General features: G+C 38.1%; 1 protein-coding gene across 1 annotated transcript; it reads left to right on the top strand.

Moving 5' to 3' along the window:
• Positions 1–4,460: 4,460 nt before the first annotated feature.
• Positions 4,461–21,798, top strand: si:ch211-180a12.2. The gene is made up of 13 exons (XM_042767133.1): positions 4,461–4,607; positions 5,700–5,996; positions 6,166–6,465; positions 9,529–9,834; positions 11,372–11,482; positions 13,571–13,732; positions 14,161–14,451; positions 15,219–15,269; positions 15,347–15,604; positions 19,588–19,938; positions 20,537–20,794; positions 20,882–21,124; positions 21,555–21,798. Exons 1-13 carry the CDS (start codon positions 4,556–4,558, stop codon positions 21,572–21,574), a joined length of 2,700 nt encoding a protein of 899 aa, XP_042623067.1. The 5' UTR covers positions 4,461–4,555; the 3' UTR covers positions 21,575–21,798.
• Positions 21,799–21,821: the final 23 nt, after the last annotated feature.

Below are 21,821 nucleotides of genomic sequence, written 5' to 3'. Positions count from 1 at the left end.
CTTACGAAATGATGCAGTGAGCGGCCGTCATCACCCATTGGCTGTGGATCAGGGTTCCTCTACAGATGTGTGTGCTTTTGTAATGGACACTGATCTGCCAGGGCCAGTTACCTTCTGGGGCGTCAGTGCCACCCACTACACAAGTCAAGTCAAGTCACTTTTATTGTCACATCACCACAGCACATGTGCCTTGGTGAGTGAAATTCTTGGGAGCCTGCTCCAGAAATTGCAGAAACAGTTAACATATTACCATACAGACTTCAACAGGTGAAAATGTGCAATATGCACATACATATAGTCAGTACACACAGTGTACTATTAGACATACAGTTAGCATTACACATTTTACGCAATATGTACATACATACAGTTAGCACTGCACATTATACACTATACACAGAATGTACACATTCTACATTATGTAAACATATATACGCATGAAAATATGCTAAGGTGCAACAGAGTGTACGTGAACTGGATACAGAAATGTCATGGATGTGCATTGGATGGTATCCAGAGGTAGCAGGTAGATTATTGTATTAAATGCAGTGTGTATGTATAGTTCGGTGTTGAACTGTTAAAGTTAAAGTGCAGTGTGTGGCATACCATATTGTGGGAGTATGCTGTAGGGTGTATTAGTTCTGACTGTTCATAAGTCTGATAGCCTGAGGGAAAAAAGCTATCCCTCAGTCGGCTAGTGCGGGATCGGATACTGCGGAGATGTCTTCCTGAGGGCAGCAGAGAGAGCAGTCTGTGGGACGATTGGCTGGAGTCACTGATGATCCTCCAGGATTTCCTTATACACCGCCTGGTGTAGATGTCCTGGAGGGAGGGAAGTGTAGGAAGGCGGTGCTGTTTCCAAACCAGGCAGTGATGCAGCCCGTCAGGATGCTCTCTATAGTGCAAGTGTAGAATGATCTGAGGATGCTGGGGCTCATTCCAAACTTCCTCAGCCGTCTCAGGAAAAAGAGGCATTGATGTGCCTTCCTCAGCACTGCATCAGTGTGTGTAGACCAGGTGAGATCCTCACTGATGTTAACACCGAGGAACTTGAAGCGTGTGTTTAGAAGAGATACTCCACAATCTGCAGTCACTAAATTATAGATTACAAATAAAAACAGTCAAATCAGCAAATTCTGCTTTGCAATCATAGGAATAAATTGCATTTTTAAAATTATAGCAGAAAACAATTAATTTAAATGTAATAATATTTCACAGTGACATTTTAAAGTACATTCACATAAATTTTTTTATTTTTTTTTTTCTATTGTAATACTATTTCACCAGTTTACGTTTTTACTTGTTTTTTGATCAAATAAATGCAGCCTAGGTGAGCATAATAGACATCTTTGAAAAACATGAAAAAATCGTAATTATTACAAACTTTTGCCCAGTAGTGAATTTTGTGCCGCTCTTAGCGTTTACTGTCTGTGCATTTGAGCCTGCAGAGTAAAAGCAGACAATTTCAAAATTTTAAAGTTGAGATTTAATTGGGACATCACCTGAAAGGAAGAAATACATGAAATGCTAATAATAACTTATGCAGTTTTGCTTCTCATGTAAATGCATCTTGTTTTAAGGATATTTTCATATTCTTATTGGAAAATTACATTTAATTAAGAAAATTATTTTCTGTGGTGACTCTCACAGAATGCATTAGAAACTCAGTGCTTTTTTCACATTTAAAAAAAAATGAAACCTTTTTTTATATATAAAATATAGTTCACATTCGCAGTTAACTCTGTAAACACATAATCATATAATTATAATCAAACTTACACTCCATACTGAACATCATGGCCGTAAAGCTGAACAGGATCACTGACAACCCCATGACTGAAGTGCAAGATAGTGAAGGAGAGCTGTCTTACCTCTTTCACTCTCTTTACATCACCTGTTTGGTGTGGTCAGTCACAAGTAGGCCAGTTGTTCATGTAATAAAACAGGTTTGACTTGTCTCATTCTTTCTTATAAATGAAAGCATGCATAATGACTGTGATGTCACCTAAAACATAACCTATATCCTGTAAGTACACACAACTAACATGTTTTTACCTTTTTTGCATAGACCTGCATGTTTTTAATATAAGTTGAATGTTCTTTATCCTTGAAATGTGTTTTATTAGAATGTGCTTGGTTTAACCCCACATAGCTTGACAAAATTACATTTTGATTGGAAATTATTTTATATTATATTCAGTTTTTCTTTAAATGAGGTCATGCGCTTTACTGACATTGTTGCCACCATGGCAACCATTACTTTATTTATTTATAAATAAAGTGCAATTACTTTTTTCTTTATTTCTTTACATAATAATAAAAAAAAAACTGTTGGTTGTGATGGAAATGAAGCCACAACTGAGATAATTTGTGCAGATATTTATAAAATAAAATTAAAAAGAAAAAGAAAAATTTTAACAAATATTGAAATGGTTAATATTCCCTTCACTCTCAGTTTGAGTTATAATAGGTTTTAAAGTGTAATAATAATTTTATGATGGATTTTAAAATGTTGAAGCTGAACCCCTGCGACACAGTCTGGAGCATTCACTCTTTTGTTAGCAATATTTGATAGGTTTATGCATACGATGTCAATGCAGTGTGTGTGATGCCACATAGCAATGTGTGTATGTTTTTGGACATATACAGTAACTATAAAGCTTTGCTTTGAATTTGATGCTCTGTTGTTACATCTAAAAGAATCATATAGTAGCTCTATTTGGATTGTTTTCTTCTTTGGCTTGGATGCATTGCTTCTTTGTGTATTATTGTCATTTGCTAATAGCTTTGCATAAAAGTGTCTGCTATAGATGAATGGGTGTAAAAGCAAATTATAAATGACTGGATTTTCCAGATAGTGATTCAACAGGTCAGACTCTTAAGCACTTGATCTGAAGGTGGAATGATGCCATGAAATGACATTAGAGTCATGCCTATTACTTCAGAGTTATGACACTCATGTGTTGCTCAGTCATTAAATGAACATACAGATAATCAAGAGCACAAGCTTTGGCTGGTTAGCTGTTATCCCCTACTGGTAGATGCTGTAACTACAACATTTGGGTAAAATCTTTCTCCACTCACAGACATTCAAAAGCAAACAGCACATATTCCCGACTCTGTCTTTAAAATTCTTAGCAAGTCGATGGGAAATATTCAAACTTGAATATTTCAAACTTTAGACTTAACAAGCCCTGTAATAACATCATGCTTTATTTTGCAGCACAAAATTGTACTGTTAGTCTTTAATATATTTAGACTGCTTGAGAAAATTCAGTTTGTCATGCAATAATGTTTTCATTCTTCATTATATAGAGGAGACCTAACATACAACAGTGTTGAAATGAATGTTGAAATGTGTAACAGTGGACCCTTTATTCCTATCTGAGGGGCCCTGTGTCTCTTATTTTCTCTCTCTTTCATTCCCTCTGTCACTGTAAATCTTCATTTAACTCTTTTCGTTGCATTCTAATATATCTTCCACGACCTATCCTTCCTTTACCTTTCTAATCTCAGTTTAACCCTTATTTCTTTGAAGATTCTTACTGTGAAATTCTCAAAACCTCTCTCAGCTGAACTTGAGAGACAGTATAGTCAGAGTCCGAATCAACAAAGGGTTATTTGCTTGATTGGTTACATTTAAAAAACATTTACAAAATAAATAAAATATAAATGTAAAAATACAATTAAAATAGATTTTGAAGAAATTCACCTCATTCCATTGGAACAAAAAATAATCTGAACAAAATATGAATGAGAAAAGTATTGGATTTGTGTTATGCAGTGATATCCATATTTATCTGATCTGTGGTGTTGCACTTGGAGATTTGACAGTCTTTGATATATCACTGATTCGACTGAACATAAATGTCAGTATCTTTATAGATACACCTGGCTTAAGAGTGTGAATTCCAGTCATGGACAGTAATACTCTGATGCACTAATAAAGCAGGTTATTGTGTGGTCAGAGTTACAAATATTATATAGCACAAGCTTCTAAAACTCTTTATTAAGTTAATGTTTCACCACAGGTGGAGACAGATGAGATGAAGTAGAATGGCGAAAAAAAAAAAGTCTCTGTTTCCTCCAAATGGAAGTGCAGTTAATTTACAGTTATTTTTTTACTGAGGCCCAAGATTGCTGGTGAACCCCAGTTTGAGTTGGGTCACTATACAGCATGAATGTAAAGTAGTCCAGAACACTGGATGTAGGCCAGATTGAATTTTAAGTGACCACTGTCCTAAAAGTGTCTTTGAAGATCTCTCTCTCTCCTTCTCTTAGTAGCCCATGTTTACCCTCTTCACACCATTTAACTTTCTCTCTCTCTGTGTCCTAGTGATCAAACTGAATGACTGCATTGAAAAGTAGATATAAAGTTTGTACACCCCCTTTTCACAAGCACTCAGCATCTTTTCCTTTGCCCGCTTGATCCCCGCCTACTGTCCCCTGCCCCTATATAAGTGTGTTTTTCAGTATGCATGACAAAGAGCAAGAAGCAATGAAAGAAGGAAATAGAGTAATGATAAGGAGTATGTTCACACTCCAGTAAATCGCCATGAAGTTTAAAGTCCTGTTCTATTTATGGTTGTTGGGCCTAATAAAGCCTGGTGAGTACTAGCCCATGCCTTTCATTACAGCAATAACATATTTTTCTCTCTGAATGTATCGTTTTAGGTTTAAGTTATTTTAATCGTTGTTAAGATGTTCAGTATTGGAATATCAAATTTGAATTGAAACCTATGTTATTTTCATGTGAATATCAGTAATAGATCAAAACGAAACACAGAAGATTCATTGCAGATCCTGGCAAACCATGCGCTATAAATTTTCCATACCTTCAAAAGATAATAAACTATACAGAGAGTAACTAAATGGCACTTAAAGACAATCTAACAGTGTGAGATGCATGTTTTTCTCGTTAAAAAAGTGATGTTTGTTATACAAAATACCAAACTTTGTACATGTGCTGTTGTTTACTTGCTCCTGAATATTTAGAAAACAAAGCTTTAAGTCAACTTCAATCAATCAATGCTGGTAGAGTATGTGCCATATATTTTATCATTTTTTATAATTGCTTTAAAATTGTTAAACTGATTTTAGACAATTAAAGAGAACTAGACATGTCACCGTCTTATTTTGCAGTCAGGTGGTCTTGTTTTTTAATGCTTTGTACTTCCATACATTAGTGGAGGTAATCAAACCCTGAATATGGAGGAACAGTGAACAATAACTACTGTATGTGTTTCATATTTTAATCAAAAAATGTCAATGTTCATCCATCATACTGACGGAGTGTTTGTTTCTCAATTATACATTATTCCAATGCCCTCCTATATTCTATATGGAAAATTTTAGTTATTGAATAAACTATTATTTTTTTCCATAATTCGTTTTATTTTTACTGTAAATATTTATTTGTAGTGTACTCTGTCAATAGAGATTGAAATTTTTAATCAGAAATGCAAATATAATGGAGAACACTTGAACTTGAATGACTAAAGTCTAAATAGGCCTAAATGTAAAATCTGTAATATTTTGTTCTAGAGGTTTATTCAACCATAACTTTTAAGCCACCAAGTTAACCATCATTTTTTAAAGCAGACCTAAATCAAGCACAGGCTTAGAGCAACTGTGCTTGTTTTTGCTTTAAGAGTGAACATTGAAATGCTTGTCCTTTCATATTTTTCTGACATTCTCAGGCTCCTCTGCAGATGTATCTGTGTCTCCGGGCTCTTCAGCTGTCCTCAACTGCTCCTTTACACTGCCGCCTCTAGTTGATGATTCACTCTTAAACATCACCTGGTCCTTCAATGGTTTAGTCCTTGCCTCAAGGAACCACACTCAACCGGGCTTCTTCTTGAACACCACTGCCTCCTTCATTGGCTCATTCCCACTGACTGTTTACAATGCCACTCCAGACCAGCAGGGGGTGTATGAGTGCAGGGTGAGCTACAATGAAACCAATTACTCCACAGATGTGACTCTGACAATATTAGGTGAGTCTCAAGTGCGTGTCACGTAGATCACTGGTATGGAATAGTGGATGCTGTTGAAAGACAGGAACAATGTCCAACTTATTCACATATATAATATAAATATAAGTATAATACATATTCTACAGGCAAACAAACTTAACATTAGAGTTGCTTTCTAAATCTCTTACAGTTCCTCCACTGGTCTCCATCATCTTACCTGAAGTAGTTTTGAAAAGAAAAACTATGGTTGAATGCTGGGCAAGGAGCTTTAGCCCTCCACAAATCATGTTTACCTGGACAAGAGCTGGAAACAAAATCCAAGTACCCCAAAAGCTCCAAGTGAACCATACAGAGGATGGGCTGTATGATGCAGTCAGCTGGCTGACATTCTTCCCTCAAATCTCTGACCAGAACACAAGCTTTGGCTGTGAGGTGCAACATACAGCCTTGGTGAAACCCATCCTAGAAGAGTTCACGCCACACATCATAGGTATTCAGAATTTACACATCTGCCTGGTAGATGTTATTCTTTTGAAACTGGATGCAACTTCTGTTGTAACATGAATTCAGACTTCTGTAACTTATTTCACATTAGTTGCACGTATTTCACAACTCAATCAAAGTGTTTTCATCAGTTGTATTGTACAGTATGGTATGCAATTATTTCCGTTTCCATTGTCAAAAGTTGTGATTGTTTGAAAAATAGCAAACCGTACCGTACCACTTTTATGGGACCCTTCCGTTGGGGTACCTAGCACAGTAGTCCGGGACCTAAAGGGTGGAGCTAGACTCACCGCAGAACATTGATTGGTTGACAGAGAATTGTCACTGTAGCGCTTGCTACAAAGAGAATGACAACACAGGGGAATGAAGTGTCCCCCTCACTCGCTCCACCGTTTTGGGCTTGTTTAAATCAGACTGTGCAAACACAAAAAATACAACAGTGTATTTTAGAATTTTATATTTTCACACACATACACACAGACAATGTTGCGCTTTCTTCGTTCAAGAATGACGTAGATCGCTACTTTCCGGCATACACCACATCTATCAAGGATACTATTGGCAGTGGAAACACAAGCCAGATCAGGGTGTACCAACCCAAATCGTACTGTACTGTACCACTCGATGGAAACAATGCTTAAGATGGTAGAAATGTCCCAAGCATTTTCCAGAATTGTGCAACTTGTGCACATGCAGTAGAATTTGCCTCCCTAAAGGTTTCAATTGCAACTACCTCCCTGTGGATACCTCCTTGATGTTGTCAGTTTTGCTAAACTGGGGCAAAACTACCAGGATATGTTATGGATAGTTTATGGTAGGTATGTGCAGTCCATATGACTTTGAGTGCTCTTCATACTCAAGCCATTTAAGAGAATGAGTTCAGGGAACTCATTATTATAAATTCCCTTGTCATTTGAGGTGTAACATAAGGCTTACACAATAAAATGTTGGGAATGCATGTGTAACTATCCATAAATTATTTATTTGCCAACCAACAATTTTCTGTGCCAATTATGAAGGGGTTGGGGCGAGTGGATCCCAACAGCTTTGGTTCCTGTGCTCTATTGCTATGAGTCGTTATTATTGTGCATACTTGTAGGTTTGTTAGCATGTAGGTGATTTCACCAGTAAGGAAAGCTGGCCACAAATTACTCGCCCAAGCAGAAAAATGTGCTGTGGCTTGCAAATCTTGTTTACAGTTTGTACATGAAGCAAAACTAACCATTTGTTTTTTCCATGCTTGAGAAATCCTGCATTTGTGATGTGTCTATATATGCGTGTCTAAGGATTTGGGAAGGAATTGCCACCGAATGTCTGTTCCTGGCAACAGTCCTAATTTTAAATCGACCCCTGCCATGGTGCCTTATTTGACATCTCTGATAAATTAGATAGCATACCCATTTAAAGAAGCCACTGCTCGCCACACGTTCTTTTCTCAACCAATCTACACTTTATCCAGCCATGGAGTGCAAGTCTCCTGCTGAGTTTAGCACTTACCCTAACCATACACACCCAAACAAGCTAATCAAGATGTTTAGAATTACTTGCTAATTACATATAGTTGGGTTTAATTGAGATTTGTACTAAAGGACATTGGGGCTCCAGGGCTGCAGCTGAAGAGCCCTGCCCTTGTCATTTGGGACCCTTACCAAAAAGTAGTATACTTCAAGTTTATTTTATTAAGTATACTTAAGTATAGTTTAAGTATATTTAGACTTTTTGTAAGTATAAGTCAAGTATACTTAAATGTCATTTTAAGTATATTTCTGAGAAGTACATAAAGCCCATTTCTGAGAAGTACATAAAAAGTAAACTAAAAGCATACTTTCCTATTTTTAGTTTAAAAGAAGTATACTAATAGCACACTTGAATAAACTTCTTTTTCGTAAGGGACAGTATGCAATGTGGTCATGAAGCAGTTGGTTCATACTCTTATGTCCAGGAATACTTTGGGAATACATGTGCAAAGACTGTAGTCAGACTAAGCCAGAAGTGTCCACTCTTTCTCCTACTCTGCAACATCCTGTAGAGTTTGAATCCAACCTGTCCCAACTTGCTTGCTTAGAAGCTTCTTGTAAATTCTAGTAGTAGCCAGTGTTACCCAACCCTGTTCCTGGAGGCATCGAAAAACATATGGGATTTTGGATACACATTTGGGAGCTGTTCATTCCAGGTCTTGGAGACTTTACCGATAAGCAGATTCAGGTGTGTTTGATTAGGAAGAGTTCGAAAACGTGTAGTGCTGGGGTGCCTCCAGGAACAGGGTTTGGCAACATTGGACCAGGCCAGTAATTCCCAAACTTGTCCTGAAGGCCCTCCAGCAGTGCTCATATTGAATGTTTCCTTCATCTTCTATCCTTCATCAACACACCTGATTTAGCTCAGAAGCTCATTAATAGTTGGGGGAAGTCGTGGCCTAATGGTTAGAGAGTCGGACTTGCAATCCTAGGGTTGTGAGTTTGAGTCTCGGGCCAGCAGGAATTGTAGGTGGGGGGAGTGAATGTACAGCGCTCTCTCCACCCTCAATACCACGACTGAGGTGCCCTTGAGCAAGGCACCGAACCCCCAACTGCTCCCCGGGTGCTGCAGCATAAATGGCTGCCCACTGCTCCGGGTGTGTGTTCACGGTGTGTGTGTGTGTTCACTGCTGTGTGTGTGCACTTTGGATGGGTTAAAAGCAGAGCATGAATTCCGAGTATGGGTTACCATACTTGGCTGTATGTCACGTCACTTCACTTCACTTCACTTAGTAAATACTACAAGACCTAAATTTGGTGTGAAACATCCAAAATTTGCAGTGGTGGACAGGTTTTGGAAGCACTGGACTAGGCAAAGGTTTTTTTCCAAAATCTTATAGACCTTTCAAGGTTAACATGTTTGGGCAAATTTTTTCTACTCGTTCATGGTAATTTAATGATCTGGGAAATCAACACACTCATGTCAAAAGTATGTCATATTAATAGATTACTAGTATTCTGTCATTAAGGTTAATTACTGTTTTTTTTTTAATCTAGTATATTTTTTAGTGTATTTGCTCTCTCTTTTCTAGTTCTCCCAAATGTCACTCTCTCTGTGGTTCCCTCCACTTCCCACTCCTCTCCACTCACCCTCTCCTGTGACGTCAGTGGATTCTACCCTGACAACGTATCCATTTTATGGATCCAGAATGGAAAGGTTCTTCCCAACCTTCCTCTGTCCATCCAAAATGAGGAAGGAATGTATAGGAGACATCAGTATCACACCCTGAGCGTGGAGGAGAGAAGCAGAGGAGGAGAGGTGCAGTGTGTGGCCCAGCAACCCAATGTGGAAGAACCTGCCTATGGAACTATTGCCCTATCCATTGTTGACCCACATGGTATGGGACATATAACTTCACTTCTTATGTGCAGTATTCTTTATTCAGATATAATGATGTCAAAGGGTTAGTTCACCCAAAAATTAATTACTCACCCTCAAGGCATCCTAGGTGCATATGACTTCTTTCAGACGAATCCAATCTGAATTATATTAAAAATGGTCTTTGATCTTCCAAGCTGTTTAATGGCAGTCAGCGGGTGTTGCAGTTCATCAGTCCAAAAGAAATTAAATAAAGCGCATCTATTCATAACAAAAAAGTGCCTCACACAGCTCCAGGGGGGTGAACAAAGGCCTCCTGTAGCGAATCTATGTGTTTTTATAAGAAAAATATCCATATTTAAAACATAATAATCAATTTAATCTTGTTTGCACTCACTGTTGTACTTGGAAGCAGCTCCAGGCGTATGACATATGAGGTCGGCTTTGCGCATGTGCCACTCAGAAGTGACGAACACAGAAGCGCAGCAGAGAGATCAAAACAACGGTCATGAATTAGAAGTACAAATTGAGGGTTTGTAAAGAAGAATTTTGGAGGATTTCGATATAAGCCAAGAGGAGACTGGTTTTCCTTTGCTAAAGTTAACTTTGCTTCCTTTGATCCTGTAAACAAATGTTGGTTTTCATGAGACTCACCAGCACACGCGCAACGCCAACCTCATACGTCATCAACCCAGAACTGCTTCCGTGTACAGCTGTTGGCGCAAGCTAGATTAATGTGATTATTACGTTTCGAATATAGATATTTTTCTTACAAAAACACATCGATTCGCTACAGAAGGCCTTTGTTCACCCCCTGGAGCCACTTTTTATTATGGATGGATGCGCTTTATTTCACTTCTTTTGAACTGATGAACTGCAACACCCACTGACTGCCACTGACTGAGCTAATTTTCATTTTTGGGTGAACTAACCCTTCATGGTTAAAAGGTTTATTATGCTTCATGATCCAATCAGCAATAACACACCTGCCTGTAAGTTTCTAGTGATCTGGAAGACCTTTGCTGCATCCCAAATGGAATAAATCTGCCTCAGAAGGGCACTTTGGAGCAAGATCAGTGAACAAACCATATTAAAGGGTTGTTGTAAAGCAGGGGTGTCAAACTCAGTTCCCGGAGGGCCACAGCCCTACAGAATTTAGTTCCAACCCTGTTCCATCACAAAAACCATGTAGTTTTAAAATAAGCCTGAAGGCCCTGATTAGCTGGTTTAATTAGAGTTGAAGTTAAACTCTGCAGGGCTGTGGCCCTCTAGGATCTGAGTTTGACACCCCTGTTCTAAAGCAAAGTGGTCAAAACTGGCCACTTCAAAGAGCCCAAAGAGGATTCCAAAGGTACACTCTGTTCAGGCGTGTTAAGGTAGGGCTGGAGCTAAATTCTTCTGGGAATGGCTTGGTGGATTGGACACACCGGTCTCCTTTAACTAGTGTTGTCTTATATTATGTTAAAGGTAAAGTGTATGAAATGTTATAGAAACAAGTAAATGGGTGGAGGTGAAGAAGAAGTTCTTATTACTTTTACTGCTTTAATCTCTTTCAGTGCAAAACCCAGGTCTGAATAAGTCAGCCAAGGCTTCGGTAGCAATGATGATAATTTCACTCACACTGGTTTTTTTGCTCTGCTTTGGATTTTCTTGGAAGAGAAGGGATGGTAAGTCTGATAAAACACTAATGACTTAAGATATCAGCAGAAGGCTTTCCATTGGCATCCCCATTCATCTTAATGAGAGTTGTTTGACTAGACCAGGGGTCGGCAACCTTTTCGGCATGACGTGCCTTTTTTAATTTTAGTGGTTAACCACAGTACCAACAGCCACGCCCCCCCCCCCCCCCCCCCCCCACACACACACACACACACACACACACTATTTACTTTTCATGCAAATAGCTTCTGAAGATTTTTTCATAAATAGTTTTTTTAACTTAAAAAAATAATAATTTGAATAACAGATATACAGTGTGACCATACTGTATGTGTGTGTGTGACAAGGCTATTGCATTAAAAGTTTAATCACCGTTAATTCGCTTTAATCACCACTTAAGTTTAATCTCCATTAATTCGCTGCTTTAACTGATGTGCACATACACACACACACACCACTCGCACACAGAGATCTGAGATCGTGCTGTGCAAAAAGTAACATTCAGAAGCTCATAAACTTGTTGTCAGCGCTGCCACACAACTTTTATTAATCGATACTGAATTGCTACATTATATTTCTCAGCAAAGAGGGGGGTAAAATCGTTTTCTGTAAAATCAGTTTTTAAGTAACTAAACTCAGCTTCACTGTTTGTAGAGAGAGACAGACGCAGACAATTTACACATCTCTCTCTCTCTCTCTCTCTCTCTCTCTCTCTCTCTCTCTCTCTCTCTCTCAAAATGGCCATATTTAAGAAAATGTTGCATCACTGGATATATCAACATTTCTATCATAAAAGATATTGTTAAAAGTTGAGTAATATTAAATGATTTGCAGCTTCATCTTACCTCGCTCTCTTTAACGTTAAACTGATGCTTCGCGCTCTGCTTTTGTGAAGAGTAAACCCCGCCTACTTTGATTTGATTGGCCATCTCAGTCAATTTGACATTGACGAGTGCTGTTAGAATGCTGAGGCTTTGATCTGAAGTGCCTAGTATGTGCAGCGATCACGCGCGCATCCATAGACTAGCGCAAGTTAATTCTCACACTTTAATAGTATTTATAGCTCCTAACAGGCTGTGTGACTATGAGAAATTATAATCTCAAAATGTACGTAAGTATGCAGTTTTCCCTATTGCTCACGTGTCAGCAATTATCCCTCTGCGTGCCAATGTTGGCACGCGTGCCGTAGGTTGCCGACCCCTGGACTAGACCATTCATCACTGAAAGTATGTGATGTAAATGCATCCATATTTTGCTGTTCCAAAACAAATCACTTGAGCTGTAAATGTGACTTTTCACTCGAAATAGAAGTAAGGAATCAAATTTTTCTTTGTAAGTATGGTCCTGCTGGTGATTGCCCCTGTTGGTCCATGCTGTAACTGCATGATTCTGGGACAGAAAGCTTCTTTCTTCATTGGCGGGTATTCAAAACAACCTGATGAAATAAGATTATAGAAAACAACATATAAATTTAAAATTTTTAAACTTTTAACAAGTATGAAATGGACTTATATTTTCTCCATCTGCTCCTCAAAAAGGGATCGTCACCCAAAAAAAAAAATACATTTCCTTTTTTATCATTTACTCACCCTCTAGTTGTTCCCAATGTGTATGAATTTCTTTCTTCAGCGGAACACAAAAAAAAAAAAAAAAAGATTGTGGGACACCAAACAAGTTTCTGGTCCCTATTGATTCCCATAGTATTTTTTTTCTTCCATACAATGTAAGTCAATGGCTACCAGCAACAGTTTGGTTACCCACATTCTTCAAAATATATTTTTATGTTCAACAGAAGAAAGAAACTCGTACCGGTTTGGAAATTTTCATTTTTGGGTGAACTATGCCTGTAATGTCACAGCCCAGGATAATTGCTAATGATTATGAATAAGTCAGAAGTTAAAAAGAGCTTTATTGCCAAGTATGTTTACACACACAAGAAAATTGTCTTGGTGACAGGAGCTAGCAGTGCAGAAGAAAGTACAGACATATTGCAACGTACATGATAGTGTAGAAATACATAGGAATACATAATGATGATAGCAGAATGTGGTTGAGCTAAATAGAAATGCTAACAGTTTAACATCTTATTTTCTCAGAGAAGCTGAAGTCTCTGAATGTCTCAGCGATTGTTCTGCCACCCAGGGTGGTTGTGGGTAAGAAAGGCAGAGTCACCATCAGTGTGGAAGGCAGATTGGCAGAGAGGGTACAAACTACATGGTTTCTGAATGATGTTCCCATCACAGACACATCATACAAAGGTAGCCAACTTAGACCACTTCACATTTACCTTCACCCTTTACTAGTCAACTAGTAGGTGAACCCTTTGGCCATTACAGTTTAATGACACATAACTACTTTGAATGTTAACAAATTAATTTTGTGCAACTGAAGCAAGTGCAACATGTGATCAACATGTGATTCGGAACTAGTATAGTAACAGAACTAATGATCTAGTCATGCAACCCCTACTTTACTGATGTTTGAAATTGACATTAAACGCATTGTTCTGCACTGTTTTCATTAAGTCAAAGAGACAAATGCAGATGATATTAAAGTAACAGATCTAGTGGATATGAAAGTGGTGGTTTTGCACATAGGATATTGCAAATTATTAACCTGCATTATCATAAAATGGCTGTCTGTGTATGTTTCACCGTCTCTCTTTCTCACCTTCTCTCTCTCACAGAGAAAAAATATGGTCCTTTTTGCTCAGCAGCCTACACTCCTCGCACCTCTCATGTATCTGTGGTGTCAGAGAAAAGTTCTCTGCTGCCCTCTACTGCCTCAGGATATTACAAGCTACATACTCAGATGTCACCTCGCTCGCCCTCCAACTCAATGAAACAACTGTTCTCCTCCGTCACATTTATACCCAACCTGTCCATTCACAAGGGTGCAATCTTCAAATGCCACATCTCATATAAGGGGAAAGACAAGATTGTGGCTGAGAGAGTGTCCGACAAGTTTACTATTTTAGGTCAGAGATTCTGTTGAGATCTCTTGTGAATTATCTGAAGCTTGCTAATGGGAGAATCTCTTGAAAATATGTCTGGGCCTCATATCACTCCAAAACAAAAAATGGGGGGGGGGGGGGTTATCACAGTTATAATTTTTCCATTAGACAGATCTTTTCACATTTCTAGAAACACATATCTTTGAGTAGGTTTTTTTTTTTTTTGCAACTACTCAGTACACAGTGTAACAGAATATTTTGTATATACAGTACATAATCATAAATTAAAGGCTGTATAGCAAAAATATTATAAAACATAAATAATAATAAAAAATAAATATTCATACAAATGTATAAATATTTATACAAAAATATAAAAAATTACAGTTATGAGAATTGTATTAAAAACTTAATGGTCCTACACTAACCTTAATTTTCATTAAGAAAATCATGCCTTATTTTTACATTACAGCTACGAGAATTGGATTTAATAAAAAAAAATCCTAAAATTACCTCAACTTTATATATATATATATATATTACTGTTATGAGGGGGAAAACTGAATGGTCCTAGAATTTTTTTTTATTTGCCCTTCATTTTTATTAAGCAAAACATTATTTGTTTTTCTAGCATCTAGATTTAAGAGTGAAACAAGACCCAGACATTGTGGTGAGGTTTGGTGGCCCTGGTTCCTGTTTCTAGATTTTTGTTCTCCTTTAGCATGTAAAGCTAGATGCATATTTCAATCTATTTTCATTTAATCATATTTACATTATTGTTTTTTGTTTAGCACCACCTGACGTTTCAGAGATCCAGTTCTCAGAGGCAAATGAAGAAGGAGGTATCACAAACAGTGCACTTATTAAAATATTGCAAATTATAGAAAATGCACCATTATAAAATGTTTTCTTTTTTCAGGTGTTGTGACAATGACAACCCAGGCCTCTCACTTTCATCCGGACATCATCACCTTCCGCTGGTTCTGTGAAGGTGGGGAGCTGAGCCCTGTGTCCTTCCCGCAGGCGCTGGCAGCCCCTCGGCCTGATGCTGAAGGCTTCTTTTCGGCCATGAGTCAGTGCAGACTGCCCACAGCAGAGCTAGAGAGAGGAGAAACCAGAGTGTGGGTCGCCGTTCACCACACGGCCCTAAAACAGCCCATCACACGCGAAACTAGAGGTGAGAGCTAGAGTGAAATAACTGTTCTGTGTTGAAAGGTGCAAACGACCATAATACACATTATCTCTGCAGTTCATACTTTGCACAGTATATGAATTTTGTAGAATAGCTGGATGACCTAATACATTGACTGAAATGTGCAGTTATACAACCTGGAATAAAGTATCCCACAATGCATTGCTCTCAGCTTTGCCTTTCATGTCCAGTGTAGGTAACAGTTTATCAGTTTATATAATGCAAACTATTATAGCACAGCTCTGTATATAAAGTTGGATATACTGTGTATACTGTATTATATCCAACTTTATCTGCATGCATTCACTTATGCAAAGCAATATAGAGCAGTATATAGTGATATAAACATTTGTCACAAAATGTAACTATATTATAATCCGATTGTAAGTGTATTTATTTCTTGTCTCATTAGGGTTTAACGCAGTTGTCGTAGCTAGGAAACGCTTGTTTGTTTACTGTGTTGAGACATGCTGTGTTTGGTCTCATACTCTATCGCATACCTTGTCACTGTTGTGCGCTTGCTTAGACCTTTGTAAACAGTAAAGTGTGTTCAAGTGCTAGCAAAAGTTAGTGTAAACTAATACTCTTTGAGAGAAGCAGTTAAATCAGCGTAAGTTAAAAGCAGATCATTAGTATACCGCGGCAGCGGTCACGGCAGCCCTCCTGTTAACCCCTCCTAGTGTGAAGACCGAAGAGTGTAAAGACCATCGACTCTACCGTGCAACTCCACCAGTCAGGGACACCGGCAAGGGATATAAGTATTGTTTTGATTAATCCTTTTTCCTACTACTTGTTTCACTTCTGTTTCAGTTTTTATAACCAATTCTTACTATGTGTTTCCAGATCCCTACTATCACTATCACTCGCAAACCACGCATCACACGCTGTAGGCAGCGCAATCCTAACAACCTGCACACTCTGCCTATGTCTGCTAATACACTACTTTCTTTTTCTGTTGGTCTCTGGAATTGCCAGTCTGCTGTAAACAAAGACGATTTCATTACTTCTATTATTAGTCATTCTAAGTTAAATCTCTTGGCCCTGACAGAGACCTGGATCAAACCAGAGGACACTGCTACACCTGCAGCCCTCTCCAATAATTTCTCATTTTCCCACTCCCCCCGTTTGACTGGAAGAGGTCTCAATCCCTGACAAATCACTTACCCCTCCACGTCATCTTTCGCCGTAACCTACGCTCACTCTCACCCTCCGGACTATCTGCTGTGGTTTCATCTTTGTTTCCTTTCCCTAAACTGTTAGCATCTCTTGATGCTAACAGTGCTACTGATACTTTCTGCTCCACTCTTACATCTTGTTTAGACACTGTTTGCCCCTTGTCTTCCAGGCCAGCCCATACGACCCCTTCTGCCTCTTGGTTATCTGATGTTCTACACGAACATCGCTCTAAGCTTAGAGCTGCTGAAAGGGTGTGGTGCAAATCCAAAAATACTACTGACCTTAATGTTTATCAGTCACTCCTCTCTTCCTTCTCTGCTAATGTCTCCACTGCTAAATGAACGTACTACCATAACAAAATTAACAATTCGTCTAACTCTTGCATGCTTTTTAAAACATTTTCCTTGCTCCTTTGTCCTCCTCCTCCACCTCCTGCATCAACTCTAATAGCTGACGACTTTGCCACGTTTTTCATTAATAAAATTAAAAAACATCAGTGCACAATTTTCCACACCACAATCCATCAAGCACATCTAACCAGCAAACATATACTCATTCACATCCTTCTCTTCACTCTCTGAGGCAGAAGTCTCCAAACTCATCCTAATCATCCTACTACTTGTCCGCTTGATCCTATTCCATCTAATCTCCTTCAAGCCATTTTTCCTGCAGTTGTACCTGCACTCACTCACATCATTAACATATCCCTCCACACTGGTGTTTTTCCCTCAACATTTAGACAGGCTCGTATAACTCCACTACTTAAGAAACCCACCCTCAACCCAACTCTTTTACAGAACTACAGACCAGTTTACCTTCTTCCTTTCATTGCAAAAACACTTGAATGAGCTGTATTCAACCAAGTCTCTGCCTTTCTCACACAGAACAACCTCCTTGACAGCAACCGATCTGGCTTCAGAAGTGGACATTCAACTGAGACTGCCTTGCTCTCAGTTGTTGAAGCCCTAAGACTGGCAAGAGCGGAATCCAAATCTTCAATACTTATCTTGCTTGATCTGTCCGCTGTTTTGACTCTGTTAACCACCAGATCCTCCTGTCAACCCTACTGGCAAAGGGCATCTCAGGAACCGCACTCCAGTGGTTTGAGTCTTCCCTGTCAGATAGGTCCTTCAAAGTATCTTGGAGAGATGATGTGTCCAAGTCACAACATCCAACTACTGGGGTGCCTCAAGGCTCAGTTCTTTGACCACTTCTCTTCTCTGTCTACATGGCATCATTAGGTTCTGTCCTTCAGAAACATATCAACAAAAAACACCCCAACTCAGATGACACTCAACTCTACCTCTCAATCCATCCTGATGATCCGACGGTAACTGCTCGCATCTCAGCTTGTCTAACAGACATTTCTTGCTGGATGAAGGACCATCACCTTCAACTCAACCTTGCCGAGACAGAACTGCTTGTGGTTCCAGCAAACCCATCGTTTCATCACAATTTCACCTTCCAGTTAGACACATCAACCATAAATCCTTCAAAAACAGCCAGAAACCTTGGAGTATGATTGATAATCAGCTAACTTTCTCAGACCACATTGCTAAAACTGTGCAGTCCTGCAGATTTGCTTTATTCAACATCAAGAAGATCAGGCCCTTTCTTTAGGAACACACTGCACAACTCCTTGTTCAAGCTCTTGTTCTGTCCAGGCTGGACTATTGCAATGCTCTCTTGGCAGGTCTTCTAGCCAGTTCTATCAAACCTTTACAATTAATCCAAGAACGCGGCAGCAAGATTAATTTTTAATGAGCTGAAAAGAATACACGTCACACCTCTGTTTATCAATTTGCACTGGCTACCAATAGCTGCTCGCATAAAATTCAAGGCATTGATGTTTGCATACAAAACCACCACAGGCTGTGCACCCCTTTACCTAAATTTATTACTTCAGATTTATGTGCCCTGTAGAAGCTTACGTTCTGCAAGTGAAGGTCGCTTGATTGTGCCATCCCAAAGAAGTACAAAGTCACTTTTACAGACTTTTAAATTAAATGTTCCCTCCTGGTGGAATGACCTGCCCAACTCAATCCGAGCAGCTGAATCCTTAGCCATCTTCAAGAATCGGCTTAAAACACATCTCTTCCATCTTTATTTGACCCTGTAACTTTAGCACTCACTATTCTAATTCTATTCTTAAAAAAATAAATGTAACTAGCTTTTCTATTCTTTTTGTATTCTATCTGTTTTCTTTTCATTTATTATACAATTAACAAAAGCAAAAAAAGACCTCTAACACTAGCTTGCTCTATTCTTTTTCTATTCTATCTGTTTTCTTTTTTATTTATTATATTATTTAAAAGCCCTTGCTACGTGTACTGTGTTTAAGCTAACTGAGACTTGTTAAAGCACTTGTATATCATTGCTCTTTTGTTGATTTTGTTTGCTTCCAGTGTCTTCATTTGTAAGTCGCTTTGGATAAAAGCGTCTGCTAAATGACTAAATGTAAATGTATAATCCACCTTTTGTTGGTATTGATTATTGGATATATGAGTATGTCCAGTTTTATCCACATACATACAGTACACTTCCATAGGGCCATATATACTACATAGCAAATCTCAACTGCTTGATTGTAACACAATGTGAATTATGAAAAACTCTATAGAAATAAATTTGTCTTTTTATGTACTGATTAAAAAAATGAAGGTAGTGTGCAGTGTAAAATATAGCACAGTATGCAATAAGCAGTATCATAGCGAATATAGGCAGCCAAATATTAGCTGGAAATACATTAACAACACATTTTTGATCAAATAACTGACTTTATTCTTTCTTAGGGTTCATAAAAAAGCCCACCGTTTCAGAGATCATCTCCTCTGCTCTTTCGTCTGCTGAGGAGGGACCTTTGACCCTTGCCTGCGACATAACTGGTTTCTACCCTCTTGAAATCTCTGTCAAATGGCTCCATCTAAAAGGAAATTGGACTGAGGAAGGAGAGGGCAGAGAAAGGGAAATCAAAGAGGGAGCTGAGTTTTGGGGCCCTCTGCAAACTCTGTCGAGGACATTTAGAGCTAAAGCATTACTTAAAGAGCTGGATGAGACGGCAAGGGGAGGTGAGATCGTTTGCAGAGTGACACACTGCTCCCTCCTGAAGCCCATTGAGAGAGTCTGGAGAAATACTCATATCGGTAAAGGACACACTAAAAAATTATAGATTTTTTTTATATATTTAATTAATATTTTGGGTTATGTTTTTGAAAAACAAAGTTTCTTATGCTCACCAAGGCTGCATTTATTTCTTCAAAAATACAGTAAAAACAGTAATATTGTGAAATATTATTAGTTTATGATAACTGTTTTCTTTTCTTTTTTTCTTTTTTTTTATTCCTGCGATGCAAAGAATTCTCAGCATCATTACTCCAGTCTTTATTTCACATGATCCTTCAGAAATCATTCTAATATGCTTATTTGCTGCTCAAGAAACAAGAAACATTTCTTATTATTATAGCTTTGTTGGTTAATAATTTTGTGGAAGCTGAATATATATATATATATATATATATATATATAGTAGTAAATGTTAGTATTTTCTTTTTTTTTTTTCGTTATATATATATTCTAGTATTATAGAAAAGTCTAACATTATAAATATCTTTACTGTCATTTTAGATCAATTTTGAATACAACAAAAAATTTGCAACCTAAACCTATCTAGAGACCAGAATATCATAGAGACATATGGTTTGGGGCTCTTTTGATGTAGTCTTTCCCCGTCTTGTTTCTCAGTTGCTCCCTCCATCCCTCGTTCTCTGTCGGTTTGCTGGAGAGGAGATGGTGTGGGAATATTCTCCGTTCTTCTCTCTGGAGGAAAACCCACGGCTGAAGTTCTCTGGGCTGCTGGTGGCATGACCGTCTCCAAGCTTTGGTCAAGAGAGAGCGAGGGAGTAAACAGTGAGGGGAAACCAGAGCTCAAGAGCGTTTGTGTTCTGGTGAGATCTACAGGACGACAGGAAAGTGACAGTCGCAGAGGAGGACATGCACGCAGTACGTATGCCAATATGATGGTGAGCAGACTGAATGTTTCTCAACATAACATCAATAATGAAAGCAAACTTTTGGCTTATTCTACAGGAATCAGGCCGCCTAGTGTGGACTGTAATGGCGAATGTCAAAAGATGAACGAATGTGCGAATGGAATGAAAACAGTACTAGAGGACAAACAGCTGAATGAGCATATTGAGGAGAATGATGAGGATGTGGATCCATTCTATATAAACACTGTGAGACTGAGGAAAGAGAAGAAAGAGAGTCTGAGAGTTACTGTGGAAATTACCCATCCTGCACTGAGATTGCCCGCGTATCTTACCTGGACAGGTAAATAATGTGGTGTTGAGGTATTGTGAGATATTGTGCATGTGTAAAATTAGTAATTCACTGGATACAGTAAAACTAAATAATAATACTATTCAAAATCCAGTTTTGTATAAATACTAAATACACTAAAAAATATATAGTGTAGAAACAAACTGATAGTAAATTTGGCAAATAAAACAGCAAGTAAATCATTGAATTAAATATGAAATTTGAAAACTGAAAGACTTAAATAGTATTTCCTTATAATACATACCCTAATAAACTGTTTTATTAACACCTTTGGAAGAAAAAAAACATTTAAAGTGTTTATTTCCCTCTTAAAAATATTGTTGACAAATGTTTATAATTATGTACACTCACATGAGATTAGACTACAATAAATGACCTAGATTAGAAGATGAAGTTTACTTCTCACTTTTGTGTTTTGCAGAGCCTGCTGAGGAAGCGTAATCGTGACTCACAGTTATTTTGAAATCTACATCTTCTTTTGACACCACCCCACCCCCACCTATGAGCTTGTAAAACTTTATACTTAAGTTTTGCTTTTGTATTTTTTTCCTTAAAAAAAAATTATGTTTTCTTTTACTACTAATATGATGCATGAAACACAATATTAGGTATTCACTCTGAATTATCTGCCATCAATTTTAATTAAATAAACTCTTTAAAATAAAGCTGTCTGTGTTTGTTTAAAAAA

Source organism: Cyprinus carpio, chromosome A12 (genome assembly GCF_018340385.1).
Source record: "Cyprinus carpio isolate SPL01 chromosome A12, ASM1834038v1, whole genome shotgun sequence".
In the NCBI taxonomy this organism is placed as follows: domain Eukaryota; kingdom Metazoa; phylum Chordata; class Actinopteri; order Cypriniformes; family Cyprinidae; genus Cyprinus; species Cyprinus carpio.
This window is presented reverse-complemented; position numbering and strand designations above follow the sequence as displayed.